We start from the raw sequence: 19,913 nt of genomic DNA on the forward strand, positions 1-19,913 counted from the left end.
ACAAACAGTGCAGAACTGCTAAGAAGACATTACGAATAACGTTTCAAATTGTCTTGTCTTTCAATCCTGATTGTCCTGCTAGTATGTAGGGTTTGGTGACTGAAAAGACATGATTCATTTGCAAATTAAAGTATGAATGTTTTGTTTTAGGTGTGCATGGTGTTTATTTTTCATGTATATCTAATTGAAAAGAATTGGGCATGCAGTGATGCAGTAGTGTATGCACAGTGTGTCTCCAGTGTGTTTTTGTTGTAGTAGTGGAGTGTCCCTTGTGCTGTATTTAGCACGTATTGCTTGTGAAGTGGAACAAGGGACTGCACTTAGGTTTCCTTCATAAATGGCAGAGAATACTTTACAAATGTTTCATTATTTCGTTGTTTAGTCGCACTGAGTTTCCATAATATATTTTAAGTCCGTGCGCCCTTGACGCGGGCTACAACCGGACACAGTATTAGTGAGTGTGTAAAACGAGCCTCGTGCCCTTGCCCAGCCTGTGCGTGCGCCGCTTGCAGCTAGGAAGGGGTTAAAGAGCCGGCGCGAGGGTAAATGCTTCCAAGTGTTTACAAAGCCGCGCTCTGCCTCCAGAGGCGAGCCAGCCCGGGAGCCGAGCGGTGCTCCTCCCCACGAGGTGCGCCGGCGGGGTCCCCTTCCCCGGGTGGCAGAGCCCCGCAGTAACAGCCGTGTGATTTGCATTCTCCACCCAGGCGTCTCGAGGCACCGCCGCATGAAGTGAGAGGAAAGAAGCCGGGAGCAGCAGCAGGCGAGCCGGGGGACGCGAGCAGCGCTGCACCGCCGCGATGGGCTGGCTGGAGGAGCCCAGCTGGCAGCTCCATGTGTCCCTGCTGATGCTACTGTCCCTGCACACCAAGGGTAAGAGGACCGTTACTATCCCTACACCGGCTCCCTGTGACCAGGTGCGCTGCCGCCTCCGTGTCTGTACGTCTTGCCCCTTTTCTTCCAATACCGGTGGCGCACAGTGGACTCGTCCGGCCCGGGGGTTGCTGAAGTCAGAGCCCACTGGAAGTCCGCATGAAACCGGCAGTTTATAAAGTTGCTTTTAATTCGGATGCAAGCGCCGTCTCCTGCCGAAAAGTTGATACACTCCGACTCCTGGCCGTGGTTTGTTTCAGTGATGCGGATTTTGGTCTTTGCATTTGAACTCAAGCTCAGTTCGCACGCAGCTTTTCAGAGTTTACAGTAGCAACGAATCTCGCGCAACTCTGTCAACTAAGGTGGCATTTGTTAGTTTTAACCAAGCACAAATCTAACTTGTGTGATTGCTATTTGTTCTGTTTTTGTACAACTCTTTCTCTCATACAGTTTGGTAGATGGTCCGATTTATATTCCGTAGCCCGTCTTCTCCCAAAATAAAGCCTGGTATAATTCGATATATCTGACGTTTCTGCTTTAAAGCGAGCAAGCAGAGTCTTCACGTATTTGCATATACCATTGGGCGCGTGCATTCTTCTGGTATACATGGGCACGAGAGGGCTGAAGTAAGAGTGCTCGGGCAAATGTCAAGGAGGGCAAATACGGTGGTGTGAACGAGCAGCACGAGCCGCGCTCCGCAGGGGGCGGTCTGCAGGCGACAAAACGCAGGACAGCAGTTGACATCGGCAGCCTTGAACTGGTTAACATGCGACTGTTGTAGACACACCTTGCTATAAACATTTAGATGCCTAGCTACAAGGTAATGGCTTGGGCTTCAGTCGAGAGATGCAGTAAATAAATGCATCCCGCTGGAATCATGTCGTGTGGTGCGCATGCTGGGGTTGGGTCGCCTGGTCGAGGTTTTGCACCCAGCATCCCCATATACGTAAGAACATTTTGGGGGATTTAGTTCGATGAACAAGTCTGTAGCTGAATCCGTTTCAGTCCATTTTTATTCATTGTCCGGGCTACCGCTCTGCGCAATGTGCACTTCTAATGAAATAATGCAATACCTTTATTTTCTCAACACGTGTTGTATATACAATTGTGTACAGGAATGGTTTCTCAATAATTTGCCAACTTAGGTACATATATGATGAAATGTTAGAGGTTTTAAACTAAGAGTATACGATAAAACGTTCATCAGAAAAATGCTTATTTTTCTTTTGTTTCACAATCAGTGTATTTCACTGACCTCCTTCCACTGCTTTGCCTCTAGGGAAAGCCTTCAATGACATGAAACATAACGCGATTCAGGCCATCAGTTATTTCATTTCACACCAAACGTGTTCCTTGAGAGTAAGTTTACATATATTTCACGTATCCCAAAGTATATGGAGTATTATTATGTTTACAGCGTACACCTGGGAATGCCTAGCTCTTCGCTGTATGCTAACGCCCCCCCCCCCCCCCCCCCCCCCCCTAGTTTTGTGCTTGGATAAGCAGCTGAGCACACCCCAGGTCAATCTTGACAGCCTGTTCCTTGGAGTTCATATGCCTACGTATGCTTCCCAAGTGTCACCTGGTGGTGGTTTCAGGAAAAGCAATCTCGAAACATGAATTACTTTGATGCCTGGGTTGACACTGAGTGAAGATGAAGACACGAATAAACTTACTTTTAAGTGGAACAACCTAGCACAAAACATGGGGAGTTTCCAAGAAGCAATACCCTTTTAAGTAAAAGCATACTTAGTATAGAATTGTTCAGTGTGTTTATGTCATACGGAGTACAATTCAGCATTTTATCATTTTTCTGTGACAGGTCACCCATCATTTAATCACATTATCAAAGGGCAATTGCCTTATTATTACATAGTATTACATGTACGCCACACACACACACACACGCACACACACACACTATATATATATATTTGGAAGTATCACAGTGAAAGTGCGGTTCAAGCTTGTGCTCCTAGGAGGGGCTTGAATTTTGGACTCTGACAGTAGATTAAGGAAGAATGTCTTATAGGGTGTGTGGTGAGACTCTAGATGTATCCATGAATTTTTTTTAAGATCGTTAAGGTATGAGGTGCCTGGAGGCATGCACATTAGCCTTAACTCCTCAAACATAATGGTACCTGTATTTTGGGGGGCTCTTTAGCAACAAAAATAAAATGTATCCTGCTTGCAAATACAGCGACACACATGAATATGGCAGGATGCTAAGATTCTATGTGCAGTAAAAAAGCATAGCTGAGAAAACATTTACGTTTGTTTTTCGCCCATATGCATTAAAACAAAATGTTAGAAGGAAGACTAAACTCGGATGCTGCCTGTTATTTTTATATGCATTACAAAGGCTGGAGTAATGTTCCTTCTCCCTTGGACAACGTACGAATGAAAATAAAGTGGGTGTTCTAGGAAAAGAGATTTTTTGAACCAGTAAGTATGTTTCTGTTTGCAAAAACAGAGCACAAATGTTGTTCAGTGATTGTCTTTGTCAGAACAGGTTGAAATCAGGGCAGCTTCCCCTTTGTCTGGCGGAAACGTTTCAATGTATGTAATGCAATCTCTTCTTAGACAGTAAACTAGGATTGTATAATTTAGGGACAGTTCCTGGTCCGTTTTACTTTTTTCACAGGCTACTTGAATGGAAACTATAGGAAAACAAGAACTCTCTATTAAGTAATACACTAGCCACAAAGGTAATGTTTGTTGTTTTAAACTGCTGTAACAACAAGCACTGACAAAGTCAATAGGTCTCACATTTGGGACCTATTAGACTTGCCAATGGTTTTTAGCCATGCTGTGCAACATCTATGAAACTGTGCAGCATGGCTAAAGAAGAGTTACAAAAAAAGCCTATGATGCGGCCACTGGCATCATTTCGTAGGCATTCTTTTTATTTATAGATCTGATTGGTGACTAACTAAAAATAATACAAAAGTGTGAAATCATTTTTTCCGCTTTTTTTAAAAGTGGGTGCAGGGGAAGCAAAAAGGGAGTGTAAGCAACACGAGGAGATGCAAGCAACATGAGGCGTGGATAGGGGAAGCATATATTTTAATAGGTGCAGGTGGGGAAAGCAACATGGAGCATGTGTAGGGGGGAAAGCAACACAGAGGAGTTGGTAACCAACAAAGGTGGGCACAGTTAGGTGGTAGCAATACAAAGGGTGGGGGTGGAGAAAAGCAACCTGTCTAGGAAAGGAGAGCAACGTGGAGTACGGAGGAAAGGAAAGCAAACTGGTGAGAGAGCAACGTGGATCGGGTAAAAAAGCATATAGACATCGCTGAAAGTGGCAGCAAAAAGCACACAGTAGAGAAAGAGCAACACGGAGTGTGGAAGGGAAAAAGAAGCACGCTAGGGAGACAGCTGCAAAGCACATGCATTCTCGTGGAGTGCTTAAGACAAAATAAAAAAGTAGTTCACTAAAAATGAGCAGTGGAAGAGCATAAGCTGGATAAAGCAAGCTATTGAATAAGAAGCAGGTGAATGAGAGTGATGGTAAAGCCAGCCAGTAGTAAGCAGTAGAAAGGCTGCAAGCCCCTCTGTGTTCTTGGTGAGCTCACAATATGTCTTTTGCAAACAGACAGAGGAGATAGCTTGCTAGCTACAGTGTATTTAGCCAATGTCCATGTTCTTCCCAAGTTCATTCAAGGTGACACTTGAGTTGACTAGGGTTATATTGTTTGCTTGTCACCATGTGCCTTGAACTGAGCCGCTTATATGCAAGGCCCTCAGCTGTGATGCACGAAGCTGAGGGGTGACAAATAAAAGTGAAATTATGGCAAGCAATGAGACGCAAGTATTCAGAAATTAACAGAAAAATACAGCCAACATTTTGGTGAGGGACATGAAGATGAGAGTGTGGCTTGAGTTTAGGCAGTTCATTCTCTGTGGTGCTTTACTACTGATCTGGAATTAATTTGATTTGCGCGTGGGGTGTGGTCTTCATGGCAGAAGTAGGGTGGACACGTGACTCCATGTCATATGCACACAGATTACTTTCCTAGCCTTTCATTTGATAACATAATTACTGGGACAGGGGCGTTCCCTGCATGGTGCAGTCATGTCCCATATCTCCACGTTCAAACTGCTAGTATCATTTAACCTGTTTTTTTTCATTTTTGCCCCAAACTCACAGTACTTTAGTTTATGTGGGGAGGCCTAGACCTTCTTTTGACCTGAGAGAGGTTCTGCACTTGTGCTGGACATGGAGTGGTGCACCAAGTGAAGCCTTCCTAGTGACAGCAAGACTACTGTCACTGTCATGGATTTCATGCGTGTAGCATTGTAAAAAGAAAGCACACCTAGTTTTGTAGTGCTGGCAGTCAAACCAGGCCCTTCGACCTGTGATGTGTGAGTGGGAGCTTAGTGTCGCAAACCCCCAAAATTCCACTGCTCTTAGTGAACCTGGAATCTTAGCGCCAAGATCCGGTGGGTTTAATTGGAGTGGTGTACAGTAAATGGCTGTGCGAGTGAACCACAGTGAGAGAGAACTATGGGTTTCATTGTAGAAGCTCTAGGACACATGCACACGCTGAAGGTGAAGTTTGTTTCCCAAACAGTGGAAGTGTATGGCAGACATTCCTGATTTGGGCCTTTGCGATACAGAGGGTTGCCGATTAGCTTTTCTGGAACTACCATTTGATGGATTGAAGGAGTGAAAGGTGGGACTATAGCATATGTTTTGAGGGTGTGATGGGTGCTTAGAAGGAAGTAACCATTTGTTTGTCTTCCTGATCACTGTCAGATGTGGCTGTTGATAGTCAAGGTGCAGAGCGCAAGCACATCTTTGTGCCTCTTCTGTAGGTGCTCCACTGTGAGGCACCCAACTCAAGACAAAGGCTGAGTCAGGAGGGAAGTCTCTAAAGGACACATGATTAGGGAACTAACTAAAACTGGTTCTGAACAGGCAAGCTCAGAATCCACATACCCTGGGTGCCAACTCTGTATACAAGTGGGAAAAGCTGACCCACTGGGTGTTCCATTTCCATGTTCTCTTCAGCTGAGTAGGGGGTACTCTGTACAGTACTCAGAGGACCACTGTATCAAGGGCTAGTGTCTGCCAAACAGCCATTACCACAGAGGTGAGGAGACATCACCTGGAGTCCGATCTGAAGAAAGAATTGCTGTCTTGTGCTGGGACCCAAGGACTTGTGCTTGAGTGAGAGAGAAGGAAAGCGCCAGCCTTGCAAGGGGAGCAGACCATCAGAAGGGTCACTAGCAACTGACTTTAGTGCAGGCGTCTGTCCAAAAGAGACTCACAACTTGAGTGAGCAACAAGGTTACGAGCGTCAGTTGATCTAAGCAGCCTCATCTGAGGAACTGTGGCAGTACTGAAGAATGCCGAGAAGTCTTTGTGTAGTATGCCCCATCATCGCAATCAAGTCACTGGATCTAGTGTGCCAGATTGGCTAGCCCACCTAAAGCAGGGATAGGCCTCTGCGACATGCTGTGTGCAGATGAGCGAGCCTGGTATGACTGTGGAACCACCAGTTTGTGCAGTACGATGGATACCACCCCACAGAAATAAAGAATGCAATCCAGCTGTGCCAACCCAGGTACCCCTAAATATTTACAGATCCTGGCACTGTGCCAGACATGCCCAGGAAACAGACCTAATTTGAAGATCCGAGGCCCTTGCCCCATGGCACTATATGCCACAGATAGTGTCTGGCAGACTTGAAATCAAAGACCTCAGCTCATTATCAGGGTCCTGCCATCAAGACCTAGGACATCACCTGGATGTGTATTGCTGTCGAAATCTCACACCTGGAGAAAAGGACTGACAACTATCTCCACCAAGGCAAGCACCAGCGCGACTGACCAAAGTCTTAACTCGTGACAGACTTGACTGGCTGAATCCTATGAACTGAGAAATATTCGCAACTGCAAAGTGGGCCTATGCCAGGAGCCTCTGCTCCTGTCATGGCGTCTCTGAGAGTCACTGTAGGGCCGGTAACTGCTTGCCTCCAGTGGAAATGCTGCATGGCTTGTAGAAGGGCCGATCACAGCCGGTGAAACTTGCCGCTGCAGGAAGATTCAATGCTACTCCGAGCTAAACCACCTAAAAAAGAGGGAGAGACTGAAAATGGCTTGGAGCCCTTGAGACTGTATGAGGAGATACGTTGGAGGAGACTGCTGCACCCCTGCTGGAGACTGCCATATTAACCCTTAAACAAAGGGAGGAAGGCTTGAGTAGAGTGCCTGAGACGGCGGGGTCCCACTTTGAATCATAAGGTTCTCACACCTGCAACTTCGGTATTCCAGCAGTATTGTAGTGTGTAGTATTTTCCTTGCTGTATAACAAAGTATTTGTCTTTTTTTTTAAAGAGAATCACTGGGTCAGACAACTATCTTTTTGCTCTGCAGGAGGTGGTGTTGAGCCTGAGCCCAAGTAAACCCAAACAAACCTCCCCAAGAAGCCAGTGAATACTCGTCATCACTTCCACTGAGAGGCAAATGGTGACAGGCCTGGCTTGCAGAGCCTTTAGAGGGATAGGCACAGCAGAGGCAAACCAAGCCAGCCCCAACGGCTGTGGCCCAGGAGCCCCCGCCTGGCCCATGGCCTCCCAAACAGAGTTTACCCCCAATTAATTCTTGTTGTTGTAGTCTTAGTTTGTTTCCATTGAACTCATTAGACGTAAACACCTGATAGCAATGATTGTTAGTTCAAGACGCAGAACTAGAAATAGGGATCCTGACAACATGAAGGGAGGTGGCCACCCTTGGCAGGAGACAGTTGTGGCAAAGATCATGGTAAACGAATGAGGCAGGGTGGCTTTGCATGGGTGTCCTAGTGTTTGACTGTATTCCTGTGGGGATGAGGGAAATTCAGTGAAGTGAGCATGTATGCAGTATGCGAATCAGGTGGCCAAGTCATGGGGACAACAGTTTCCGAGCGTAACAAGGAAGGACAGAATGAGGACACAGTGTTTTTCCCAAGAGGAAACAGAGTAGGGTCTGGGAGTTAAAAATTAGGTGTTTTGTGTCACCCTAGGGCTCTAGTTGCCTGGAAGACGCGAGATTCCTGAGTAGTGTTGAATCCAAGTACATTACCCCTATAGCATGCCATTGAATAACATAGGACTACGATCAGAGACAGTATTTAGACAATGAGACTGCTAAAGTTGTATGGCCTCCTCGAGGACCCATATTGAAATGTGGTTGGTAAAAATAAATGTTGGTTAAAAATAGACTTGCCCTGCTTCATGATAGGTGGTATTTAAATAAAATTGAAACTCAGTGAGCCAAATCATAACCTTTCAATAATGCGTATTAGCTACAAGGAATGTCCTCACTGCCAGCAGTGCCCCTGGTACATGGGATGAGTTATTAACTTGTTATTGAAGGAGAAGCTGTGAACTGAGTACAGTTGAATTCCATTTTCTTGTTTAGGAGTCTGCATCACAACATAAACATAACATTGTAAATCTGTGTTTGAAAGAGACTCACATGGAGTTGAAGGGAATGTGGCTAATCACACAAAAATCTAACATCGAGACAGACTGTTATTCCTTATTAATCTACATGTTTCATAAATCAGCACAGGCAACATGTGCCTGGTGACGTCTCCAGTCCTGTCCCGTTTCCCTAAGTGAGTGTATACCATATGGATCAGTTTTCTCTCTCTGGCCGGGAAGCATACCCCGGCTGATAGTAAATGGACTCTGCTAACCAACAGCAATGCCAATTAAAGCTGAAGATTTCTTAGAACGATGAAAGAAATGTACCTTCTGCTAATTCCCCTAGTGAACAAGTGGGCTCATTGTCACCTAGCCCATGTTGCTTCATGTCACAGCAGCCATTGGGTGTTATGCGTGGCGTGGAGTTAATAGCCGACTATATTGGAAGAACTTGATATGGCTTAAGCTCCCATGTGCCCAAAATATGCTGCTGTCGTTGAGCGGCAAGAACGCAGATTAACCTGTGATGGGGCCACTATGGTAACCATGGTACCACTCACAAGATTTGGGAACTTAAAGTCAAGGTTAAGATACAAATGATTGTTGAGCTCATGAGTTTGTGTCCTGTAACATTAGTGATGTTCCAAGCAGTGATTTTTGTATGTTCCTTTATTTTATGCTGCTCCACTTTCATTCACTGTGTTAGGATCACACCTCTAGGCAAGGTGTAGAAAACACAACATTTTACAGCACTGAGTTTGTCTAATGCAAACACAAACAGTTGTATCAACGGCACGGCTCACCCTTGCCTTACATTGCCTCTGATAGGTACCCTGGGTTTAATGTCTCGCATTTTCTCGATATGCTGCTCCCTCAGACCCTTAACTCAGACAATCCAAAATTTGTGACGATCAAAGCATCTGAACAATCTTTCTTAAGACCTAAGGTTAGAAAAAATGTCATCAACTTTAAGTTGAAAGTTAGGCATCACTTCCTCGAGATACAAGCATGAATGACAACAGTTTACCACTGAAGCTGAACTAAAGGCACTTGGAGCCTTGCCACTAAGGCATGTTGGGGCTCATAACGTAGTGCTCCTGTAGTATTCTTTTATGTATTCATACATGCATTTGGGAATTGGACCCAAAGCATTTACAATAGGATATGAACATAGGAATAAAAGTGGACCATTCTGGGAATAGTGATATACAATTTGAAAGGACTGTACCCTTTTGCACTAATACTATCAGGGAGTTGGGGTCCATTCATAAAGGCTCGTTGTAGTACACAAAAGAGTACTCCTGTGATACTTCCTCCTATACAGACAAATGGTTTTTTGAATCGGTCAATAACTCTTTTTAAACTCCCTATTACCTCTCTCCTTGGGTGTTGCAGTAGCTAATTTACTTCGCTGTAAATACGTTTCTTTACTTTAAAATTGTGTGTTTTATTATCCACCCCAAATTCACCCCACTGTAGATAATTCATGCCATTTCCAACAAGTATTCCTGTGGGCCAGCGTTTTGTTGTTCCATCAGATTATTCATTGTTTATTTTGTTGTTTGTTGTGCCTCTAAGCTAGCCCCCTGGCACTGTTTGCAGAGGGATACACTAAATGAAACGTAATGAGTCCCAAGGTGAGCTACAGTTTTCTGATCTTTGGAGGGGTAGCAGATGAAGAAAATATGTTGTTGAATCTCACGTGGTGCCAGAAGTGTTGACTCAAACATTGTAGCAGGGTATTCGGTTGACATTGCCCAGTCCCTACAGCCTTCAAGTCACTAAACATGAAAATTAAATTTTACACAGAGTACATTATAAGTGATCTAATTCATGAACATAGGGGTGGTTGGAATTTCAGGAAGCAGAGATAAACTACGGTAATTGACTAGAGGGAACATTAAATATAATTAATATGAGTCATACATAGTAAAGTGGAATCACTCACCAGTTATTAAATAGTTAATAGACAAAGTTGTATGTTTGTGTTGATCTCAATAATTCACTTGGCAGTAAATTGCAGAACAAGCTGGTCTTGTGGTTTCTGTTATTCCACTTACTTAAGTATGTACAGTTTTGGGAAGATTTGCAAGTCTGTTCTATTGTTTTAATGTTGTAAATATATTCTAGTGATTTTGATTATAGTTATATTCACTTTTAGCTTAAACACAGCTCTGAGCCCTTGGGGAAACTTTAAAGGCATTGAGTATTGAAGGGGCGCATGTTAACATTGGTGTAGTCTGTTTTGATTACTTGAAATTTCAATTGGGTAGTTTACAAGTTTGGGTTAAATTTGTATGCACATTTTTAAAGTATGACATAATTTTGTTTAAAATGCCCACTCTGACTCCACATATGGCATCCAGATATTGCTGCACTGGAGCAATATAGCAGCGAGGAACACACATGTATATTTGAGCTACCTACAATTAGGGATCCAAGGGAAAATTCTTCTAGAATTTTGATTACTGGTAAAGGACACACTTAGGAACTTTTACATGTGAGGAAAATATTTGGGCAAACGTGAGATGAAGAGATGTGTTCCGGATCACCCGGCACAGTTATTAGTTAACATTCGACAATCAATTCTGAACTCAAATCTTCTGCTTTAGACAGTGAACCTTTAATTACTTAACCAATTGCACGTTACTGGTCATTATCAGACTAATGGATACTTTTCTTACATTGATATGCAAACACCAATAACCTAACATTGTGGTTGCATTTGTGCAGTACCTTGCTACTGCTAGTGTGCTGTGGAAACTCTTTTGCCTAGTCTAGGAAGCGTAGCACAAGACAGCAGCATAGAGGAAGATCACTTTGCCATTGCCTGAATACAGCACGTTGCTGCTACCATTGAAACAGCTGTTTCAGTGTTTGGAAAGGAGAACAAAACAGAGAAAAACATAACAGTACATCACAACATGAGGCCAGACTCAGTTACTGTTGTAAGATAAGTCAGTTACACTTTGGCCACCCACTCAATTCTTCTCATCTTGTTGTAGAGATGCAGTTCAATTGGGTGAATTGTTTTATAGTGTTTGTTCATGGCTTTTTAAAATACTGCAAAAGTTAGAGTGGTATACTTTTTTAGGAAAAAGCGTCAAATAACATGAAATTTGTGTTTTAGCCATGGCGTATATTTGCAGGAGAGAAATGAGTGTGTTGCACTTACTGCCGCTTCTCCTCCAATGAACCACAACCTTTGTTTGGTATCAAAATGTGCGTGAAACCGTAATGACATTTAGGTAACTGTAGGGGGCCTCAGTGAAAGCCACGAGGGAGACTTATAACTACAAATTGCATTCTTTGTGATGATAATTATATATGTCCTACTTCATTAATATTTTCCCTGGACTGTGATTTTCCCCCAGGAAACATCTGAAGGTACCCGGTCTTCTTTCGTTATGCATGCTTTGCAAAATGTGCAGTCTTGTCTTGTGCACTAAACCTACCAGTGCATACTGCATCTAGTACATGGTGTACAGGCTACATTCCAAAGTGGTGGCATGGGAGATTGTTGTGTACAGTAAACAACACTGATATTCTCCTGTCTTCCTAATATCACTTTGGCACGGGTATGCTCGGTGTAGTAAGAGCATATGTGGAGATGTCAAAACATGCACTGTACAGATTATATGCGTACATACATTTATGATTAAGCCCCTATTTGTTCATTAATATTCCTGATATAATTTCACAGAAAACGTATACTTAATATATTGTGTACGCATACCTCTGCTGCACCGACCTGAAATTGGTAAGTTGTTATTCGGTGGCTCCAGGTCGTCTATCTCTGGATGTCTTTCCATTGCTTCTCCTTTCATACAGTCATCTTGGGTTGGGATGTTGTTGTTGCAATTTTAAACACCTTTAAATTAGTTTCAGAAATATTCCTTCAACAGGTAAAAGTCATCAGAGCTCCCTTACAGAATTCAGCAGGTTTAGTGGAAATACATGCCAGTTAGACAATCCACAAAATGTCCAAACATTAGTGGGCAGTTGGCTAGGGCCAGTGCCACATGTGGCAGTATAAAACATTAAGAAACAGAAAAGGCTGTGGAACACAGCTGGTCCTTCAAATTCTCAGCAGCATTAACCATGCATCTTATGAGAAGCTATTTCATTGAACATAATACCCGGGCAGTGGATTTATCTGGAATTTGGACTCCTGGTTAGCCGAAGTGGGACTTTTTGAACATTTGGACCTTGTTGGCTCTTCTCATCGAAAAATAATGTGTATTATAGAGTGATTCTTTAGAAGGAACCATGAATCAAAATACGTATCTCCGGCAAAGAACCAATCCCTAATTAAAACAAATGAGACCACAGAGAAGATTATAAGGAAGGAGGAAAGACAAAATATAACCATTCATCCACATACATCATCTGCACACTTTGTTTTTTTTTAGAAATGTAAGAAATAATGCTCATTGTTTCTCTGAGGATAAAAAAAATACCATTTGAGAAGCACATAAGCCATGGTCTCTATGCTTTGTTTTTATGACAATTGTCAAAAATGCACGAGCAAGCCACAAAGATAAATAATAAGTAAAGAATATAATCAACAAATATTTACAAAAAAAAAATACATAAAAAAAAAAGTTGCTGAAATTTACAAATAAAGGGCAATATGAATACTGTTTTAGCATCCTAAGTTTCATATATATGTATCCACTTATAACTCTATAGTGTCTCAAATGAACTCACAGAATTGATTAAAGATTTGGGATTACCCACATTAAAAGTAAGCTTGTGAGATGCAAGAAAATAAAAAGCATCTACGCTGTTTTGGCGTTAAGACTATTTCTCTGGGCCAATTTTTCAGGATGAAAATTATGTCTATTATAATTGCATCTCTCCAGTCGCTGACTTTAGAGGTTGGTTGATGCTCTGCTAGAGCGTGATGTTATTTCCTTTTTGCTAATATTAGTTTTCATTAAAAAAAAAACGTATTCTCAACAGCGTTGTTTTCAAAACACAAAGCACTGTGCAATACAAAGTATCTACCCATCCAGCACCCAGTGCCAGATGGACTTGAACAGATTAAAATCGTTTACAGTAGCTCCAGCTACCCTATGACACATTTCAAATCTGGTTCCTGCAGAAATCTAATCCTACCCATCTTGTTAAAATTCGTGTGTTTAGAAATTTTACATAAACTTATTTCCACATTCCTTACTCTTTAGCACGCCTTCAAAAGAAAAGTTATTGGGCTAGATGTACAAAGCTGTTTTGCAATTGCAAAAATGCCATTTCTTATGTACAAACCTCAAATTGTGATTTGTTAGCAAGCTACCAAATCACAATTTGGGTTTGGAAGGGCATGTTTAGGACATCCCTTCCAAATACCAAATTCAGGAATGTGGATTTCCTATAAGCCCAGTACATATTGTTTGGGGTCAAGAGCAACACATTTTCATGTGTATTTTGTCCTTTTGACAAGTAGGTCCAACCCTCTGCAGCACATACCCTTTGACTGCCACTTTGCAGTACCCACATAATGGATCAGAGATGGGCACTGTCTGCAGTTAAGGTAATATTTTTGTCTGTATGATAATGCTGTTCAAACCTGTATTTATGGTTCATTAATTGAAAGCCTTTATTATTAGGGTGAGTGCTCTAAGTAAATGTTGTAAGTCCTGACTGCACTACTGACAGTGTTTCCAGTGTAAAAATGTGTAATCACATTTTCAAAGTTTAGCAATATGAGGCTATGTATAATGCTCCCAGAGTGCTCTCTGATTTGATGCAAATATTTGCAGAAGCTTAAAAGCAAGATGATGATTCTTTGCTTTCAAAATAAAATGTTCTTAAAAAAATCAAAGCAGAAAAAAACCCATTTTGCTTAACTACTTTAAAATTTCAGGTACCATTTCTTTGCAGCATCATTTAGTAACGTGTTGATGCATGCTAGTGTTTCCCAAAAATATACATAATGGAAAATCAGTGTAAACAGTTTCAATAAGATTATGGGCAACACAAATAAACAAGCATTGGCAAAGCCAGTACGTCTGAAATTGGTGGCCAGCTTTTTAGTTTTGTCAATGTGTTACTAGTTTTAGCACGGTTTTTGTAAAACCTTATTGGTGTGGTAGCTGCCAGGTGCTCGCCATTATAACAAACATTGGCAAACGCAAAAATTATTTTTGGTCTCAAAAAGTACACACTGCCACAGTAGTTACTGTCACTGAACAAAACTACTTTGTGTGCCGATATGCTCTTTGTGAAAGAGCAGAATGCTGTCACTCACAGTGAAGCCAACCGATACAGAGCGAGAGAGAGACATAATTTTAATAAACACAAAAGGTCATTCAAGGTCAACCCCAGACCAAATAAGGGTCCCAATTATTAAAGAAAGCCTGAAAATTGCACCCATGGTATATGTCCTTGCATTAAGTGAAGCTATATGGCTTTCATGAATTCCCAAGAATTTACAGAAATAGGACAAGAAATAGTACTCCTAGAAAATATTTGTGAACTGCATTTTAGCATGAGCAAATGTGCATGTGTAGATTTGCTCATGCGAAAATCTGAGTGTTTGCAAGTTCACTTTCCCTCCAACCACTTCTTTCCCAACTCTGGCAGAAGGTTTATGTCTATCATTGTCAGGAGTACATTTTCATCATTTCTCAGTATGGGAAAAGATCCGAGAAGAGTTGCTGAAAACCATTAAAACATCCAAGTTAATAGATTTGCACAGACTCAAAAGGACATTCTAACCCTGGAACTATTGCTTACCACTTCCTTCAGCCCCAGTATGAAGATCTGCAGAAACGTGGCAACATAAGGGATTGCAAGTATTCAAACACTACTATGGAATGAGCCCTGGCATAATCAGAGAGGCTATATCAGAGCTCTTATATAACGAGATTACTGCCATAATTTGTTTCCGCACTACATGGCACCAAAAGGACAGCACCGAAGGGACAAGTGGATTTTGTTACAGGACAAGTAGATTTATGAAGCAACCTGCCCCATGGATAAGTTGATATTTTATTAAATTCCACACCCCTGCAAACTGTAGTGGTATGTATTAATGTTTTACGACAAAATAACGCTTGAAAAATATTAATCGTTTAACACCTCCTGAAAAGAGGTGGTAAGCCATTTGTAAAATGGAAGGGTTCCTCAAGGGAACCCTTCTCCCTATGTGAATGTTGACCAAACCATTTTCAAGAGTAGGCAGTGGCCCAATGGACCACTGTCTACTCCTAAAAAAAATGACTCCTAAACTTTTTTTTTATATGACTCCTGTTTTCCTTTAAGATAAAGAGGTTCCATTTATTTAAAAAATGCAATGTTTAAAAGCAGTCACAGACGTGGTGGTGTGCTGACCCCAGCCGGTCCCTATCCCAGTGATGGGTACTATTCTAGGGGGTAAATTTGTGACCTACCTCATTAATATTCATGAGATAGATGAAATTGTGATTAACTACGATTCGGTAATTTGCGAACTGACCCATTAGTACATAGGTTTGTTCACAAATTTCCCGCTGGTCCCAAAAATATTGGTTAAAAATTGCGACCAGTATTTTGCAATCAGCTCTTAGTGTATGTGGCCTATTGATCTCATTTAACAAATGTTGTAGTGTAACGTGAGTGCTTAAACTACATCACCCTCAAGGCCTAATATCCCCTTTCTGGTTGACCGATTCAAACGTGGTGTAATTTTGACAGATCTACAACTAAGGTCAATTTGAAGTTGTTCCTGGCTGGCCCACTGTAAAAAGGGAGTGAGCATCCACACATTAGCAAGTTAGTGTACCACCTTAAACATGCTTCAACATTTATTCAGAACAAGGGCAGTAGTAAATGTGTTTTAAAGGTGTGAACAGGGAGGGACACCACAATGAAAAAAGCCCAATTACTGAGATGCATGCTTAAACACAAACGGCAATTGTGCGCTATAGGTGTGTCAGGAAACAATCATCTACTTTCTAGACCAGTACTGCATCAGAGGACATCTTCATTATGTGAAAAACATGTCAGTAGAAATTATTATTTGGTTTTCTGTTTTTGTTCTAAATAAAGTGGATTATCGTGGCACTAGTTGAGTTTCCAGATTTTTTGTTTTCATCACATTTTGCGTGTTACTTTTTTTAAAAACTGGTTTTATTTATTTACCTCTGCATAAAGAACAGCATTACAATGCATAGGTAAGGCAGCATTCTAGTTGTACCCATGCCACCTTGCTCCCGACATCCCAAGCATTTAAAGCAAGCTGGTGCGCAGACGCCGGTCCCAGTAATCAGGAATGGTAACATTGCTGGCAAGAGCCTGGTTTGGAGCTCTCCCGCTATCTGTTCTCAAAATACCCCAATTGTATATTCTGTTTTCACTTGCTATATGAGTTTTTATTTTGTTATTTTTAAAACTATGCTGAAACATGTGCCACCACTAATCCATTTTACTGTTGAAAGGCAGCTTGTTTGCCTTTGTTTTATATCCAGGGAGGGGTACTTAGTTGGAGATTTCTATTTTTTGCAGTTTGCCTTTTGCACTTGGGGAGAGTGTAAGTTAGACGGGAGTGTGGAATTGGGTTTTATATTGAGCATTTCTCTGTGTTACTCCTGCTGTAGCATCACTGCCTGGCGCCCATTTTGGTTGGGCCACTAGTGTTGGAAGGCAACACTTTAGTTGTTACCATGCTGCCTTCCTCCCGACATCTCAAGCACTTAAAGCAGGCCAGTGTGGGGACACACCGCTGGTGCGCTAAAGGCAAGCCCATCTGCGCCCGTCCGCACCTGGACGGTGCCAGGGGCCAGGAATGCTGCGCCCTTGAAGCTAGACCTGCTCTATTTTTTCTCATCTACCTACTCTACTCCAGTTGAAGCAAGTAGTCCGCAAGGATTTTCTGCATGTATGGTGCTTGAGGAAAATCTTTTTTAAGTGTGGACAGTTTGGGTTTGTGCCTACTATGGGCCAACCCTTCTAGCCCTTCCCTGTTGGTCTCATGTCCTTTTCAGAACAGTTTTTGATCAATGATGAAATTTTACGCCATTCATTGCCACTCACTAGATTGCCACTACGCTGAGTTATTTGATTTCATTCAAGATAACTCCCCAGATGTTTTTATTTCTCACTGAAACCTGGCTCAGTCCCACCAGTACTGCTGAACCTCTTTTAGTCCTTCCTCCAGCCTTCAGCATTACAAGATGTGACAGCTATGCCGCTCCTTCGTCTATTGAGCCTATCATTTATAAAGCTGGTATTGCCTGGAAATTGAACTTTTGCTCTATTCCAGACTCCGAATGTGCCCTTTTTCAGATCTCATTGAATAAAAACTACTCTTTATCTGGCCTTTTGATTCATAGACCCCCTGTCTTCAGCACAGCCCTTATTAACCAGGTTACCCCCTTAGTTCTCAAATCTGCAAACTGCACTTTGACCAGCCTAGCGAAATTATGGCCCACAAATTATTGGACGATTTAGCTGCGCTTCAGCTGGTTTAACTAATTAGAGGTCCCACACACACAGATGGGCATCTTCTTGATCCAGTTTTTCTAATCTTTCTAATTTTGAGGTTGAACTCCCCTGACCTGTGACTTGGTCTGTCCACTGTCTGATCCATATTTCCTTATCAATCCTAAATAACAGGAATACTTTCCCTTGTAATACCATTTCGAAAAGGCTTTGGCACAAATAAGATCCGGTGGAACCTAGTATCTACCTATCTGCCACCACCCTTGAGTTAAATACCAATGTAGATCACGCTGACTCCAAGGTAAAGTCCTGGCTCACCTCAGCCCATAGCAAGCTTTTACCACCTTGTCAAGCTCGGTTCAGAAGCAAGCCCTCCGCCCCCTGGTTCGACAAGGAGCTGGTGGCAGAGAAAAACAGTGCAAAGTACTTGAGCGAGCATGGAGAAATTCCTATGATGCAGTGGCCAAAACAACAAATATGTGTGCTATTAAAGCATATCACAAAGCAATAAGGAGAGCACATGCAGAAGTCCTCTCTAATAAGATCATAAATAGCAAAAAAACACTCAAAAGGAATCTTTCCTATTGTAAATAGTCCCACGAAACCTGCCATGACAGGACTAGTTGGGGCTTCTATTGATTACTGTAATAACAGCTGACTTTTTTCATCGAAAAGATCAACATTATTTACTCCCATTTTCCATCTAGGGCTCCTAGTTATACAGCTCAACCGATTTACAATCTGGGACAGAACTCACTGAATTTGCTTCCCTTGATCTACCCTCCTTTTCGACTTTGTGCCTCACAGTGAAATCGGGCTCCGCCGGATGACCCCCTCAAACCTGATTTGGTCCTTATGCTCACTGAGGACATCCTTCCCATACCTCTCAAGTTAACCAGTCGCTCTCTATCTTCGGCCTGTGTCCCACAGGCATGGAAGCAGGCGAAGTAGTTACCTCGCCGAAGAAAGCTTCCCTCAACCCTACCAAACCTGAAAATTATCGCCCTATTTCCCTGCTTTCTTTCCTGGGGAAAGTGGTGTAAAAACATGTCAACAAACTCTAACGGAGTTTCTTGAAACTAATCACATTCTGAACATGTCCTAAAATGGCATCAGCTCGAATCCTGGCTCTGAATTGGCCCTGTTCACAGTAACGGAATCACTTCGAAGAGGAGCTGACAGCCTTTATTTTCTTGGACCTGAGTGCCGCTTTCAACATCGTAATGCATAAGGTGTTCCTACATTGCCTGTGCGATATAGATGTCAGTGGCAAGGCTCTTCCTGGATTAGCTTTTTTCAGAGCAATCGCTCTTTTCAGGATATTTCTGCTCCTTTCTCTTCCTCCCTGCAACCATTGGAACACGGGGTCCCACAGGGCTCTTCGTTGAGCACTGCTCTCTTCAACGTCTACGTCAGACCCTTAGCGGAGATTGTGAAGACCTTCTGGATCTCTATAGTGTCGTATGCAGATGACACCCGACTTGTTTTCTCCTCGCAAGATGCTGCTAGGTTTAAGGAGTGTATGCTGGCGGTGGCTACATGGATGGATAACAACAGTATCAAACTTGATTCTAATAAAACTGAGATTCTGTTGTTTGGTAAGCACCCCCAGAGTTGGGGTGAACATTTGTGGCTGGAGTCTCTGGGACCTCCTTCCTCACCCAAATCCTCTATCCAAAAGGTAGGCATATGGCATGACAACTCCCTCTCCTTTGAATCTCGAGTGAGAACTCTTGCAAGTTCCTGTTTTGGTCTCCTTTCACCTATCATAGGTTTTTTTCAATCCCTGCTTTTCATGTCTTGACTATTGCAACATCTTCTTTTGGGTTGTAAGAAATCCATTTTGAGGAGGCTGAAATCAGTCTAGAATGCTACGGCCAACCTTCTGTTTGGTCTTCCCAAGTTTTGTTCCTCATCAGGACTTCTTCGGAAGCTTCACTGATTGCCGATTGAGCCACACATCCAGTTTAAGGTTCTCAGTACTGCACATAAGAATATGTAGTTTTTAGGAGCTCCTATTCTTTCACTACTCATGGTGTCCTATTCCTCTACCCAAGCTCTTCACTCTGCAGAACTCAATTTGGCAGCGATCCCCCGATTTAAGAGAAAGAAATTGGGTGGATGCTCCTTTCGGGTGTTGGCACCTGTCCTTTGGAACAGTATGCCTCATGACCTGAGGACTATTCAAAATGATCTGTGCTT

The 19,913-nt window shown here is 42.4% G+C and overlaps 1 protein-coding gene across 1 annotated transcript in view; it reads left to right on the forward strand.

Annotated features, from left to right (window-relative positions):
* Nucleotides 1–579: 579 nt before the first annotated feature.
* Nucleotides 580–19,913, forward strand: part of BMPR1B (bone morphogenetic protein receptor type 1B) — a 308,301-nt gene continuing 288,967 nt past the window's right edge. The window contains exon 1 of the mRNA XM_085641155.1: nucleotides 580–870. Coding sequence (XP_085497281.1) covers nucleotides 798–870 — 73 coding nt within the window. The 5' untranslated portion in view covers nucleotides 580–797. The remainder of the gene's footprint in view (nucleotides 871–19,913) is intronic.

The sequence above is a fragment of the Triturus cristatus genome, chromosome 2_2 (genome assembly GCF_964204655.1).
Source record: "Triturus cristatus chromosome 2_2, aTriCri1.1, whole genome shotgun sequence".
NCBI classification, from domain to species: domain Eukaryota; kingdom Metazoa; phylum Chordata; class Amphibia; order Caudata; family Salamandridae; genus Triturus; species Triturus cristatus.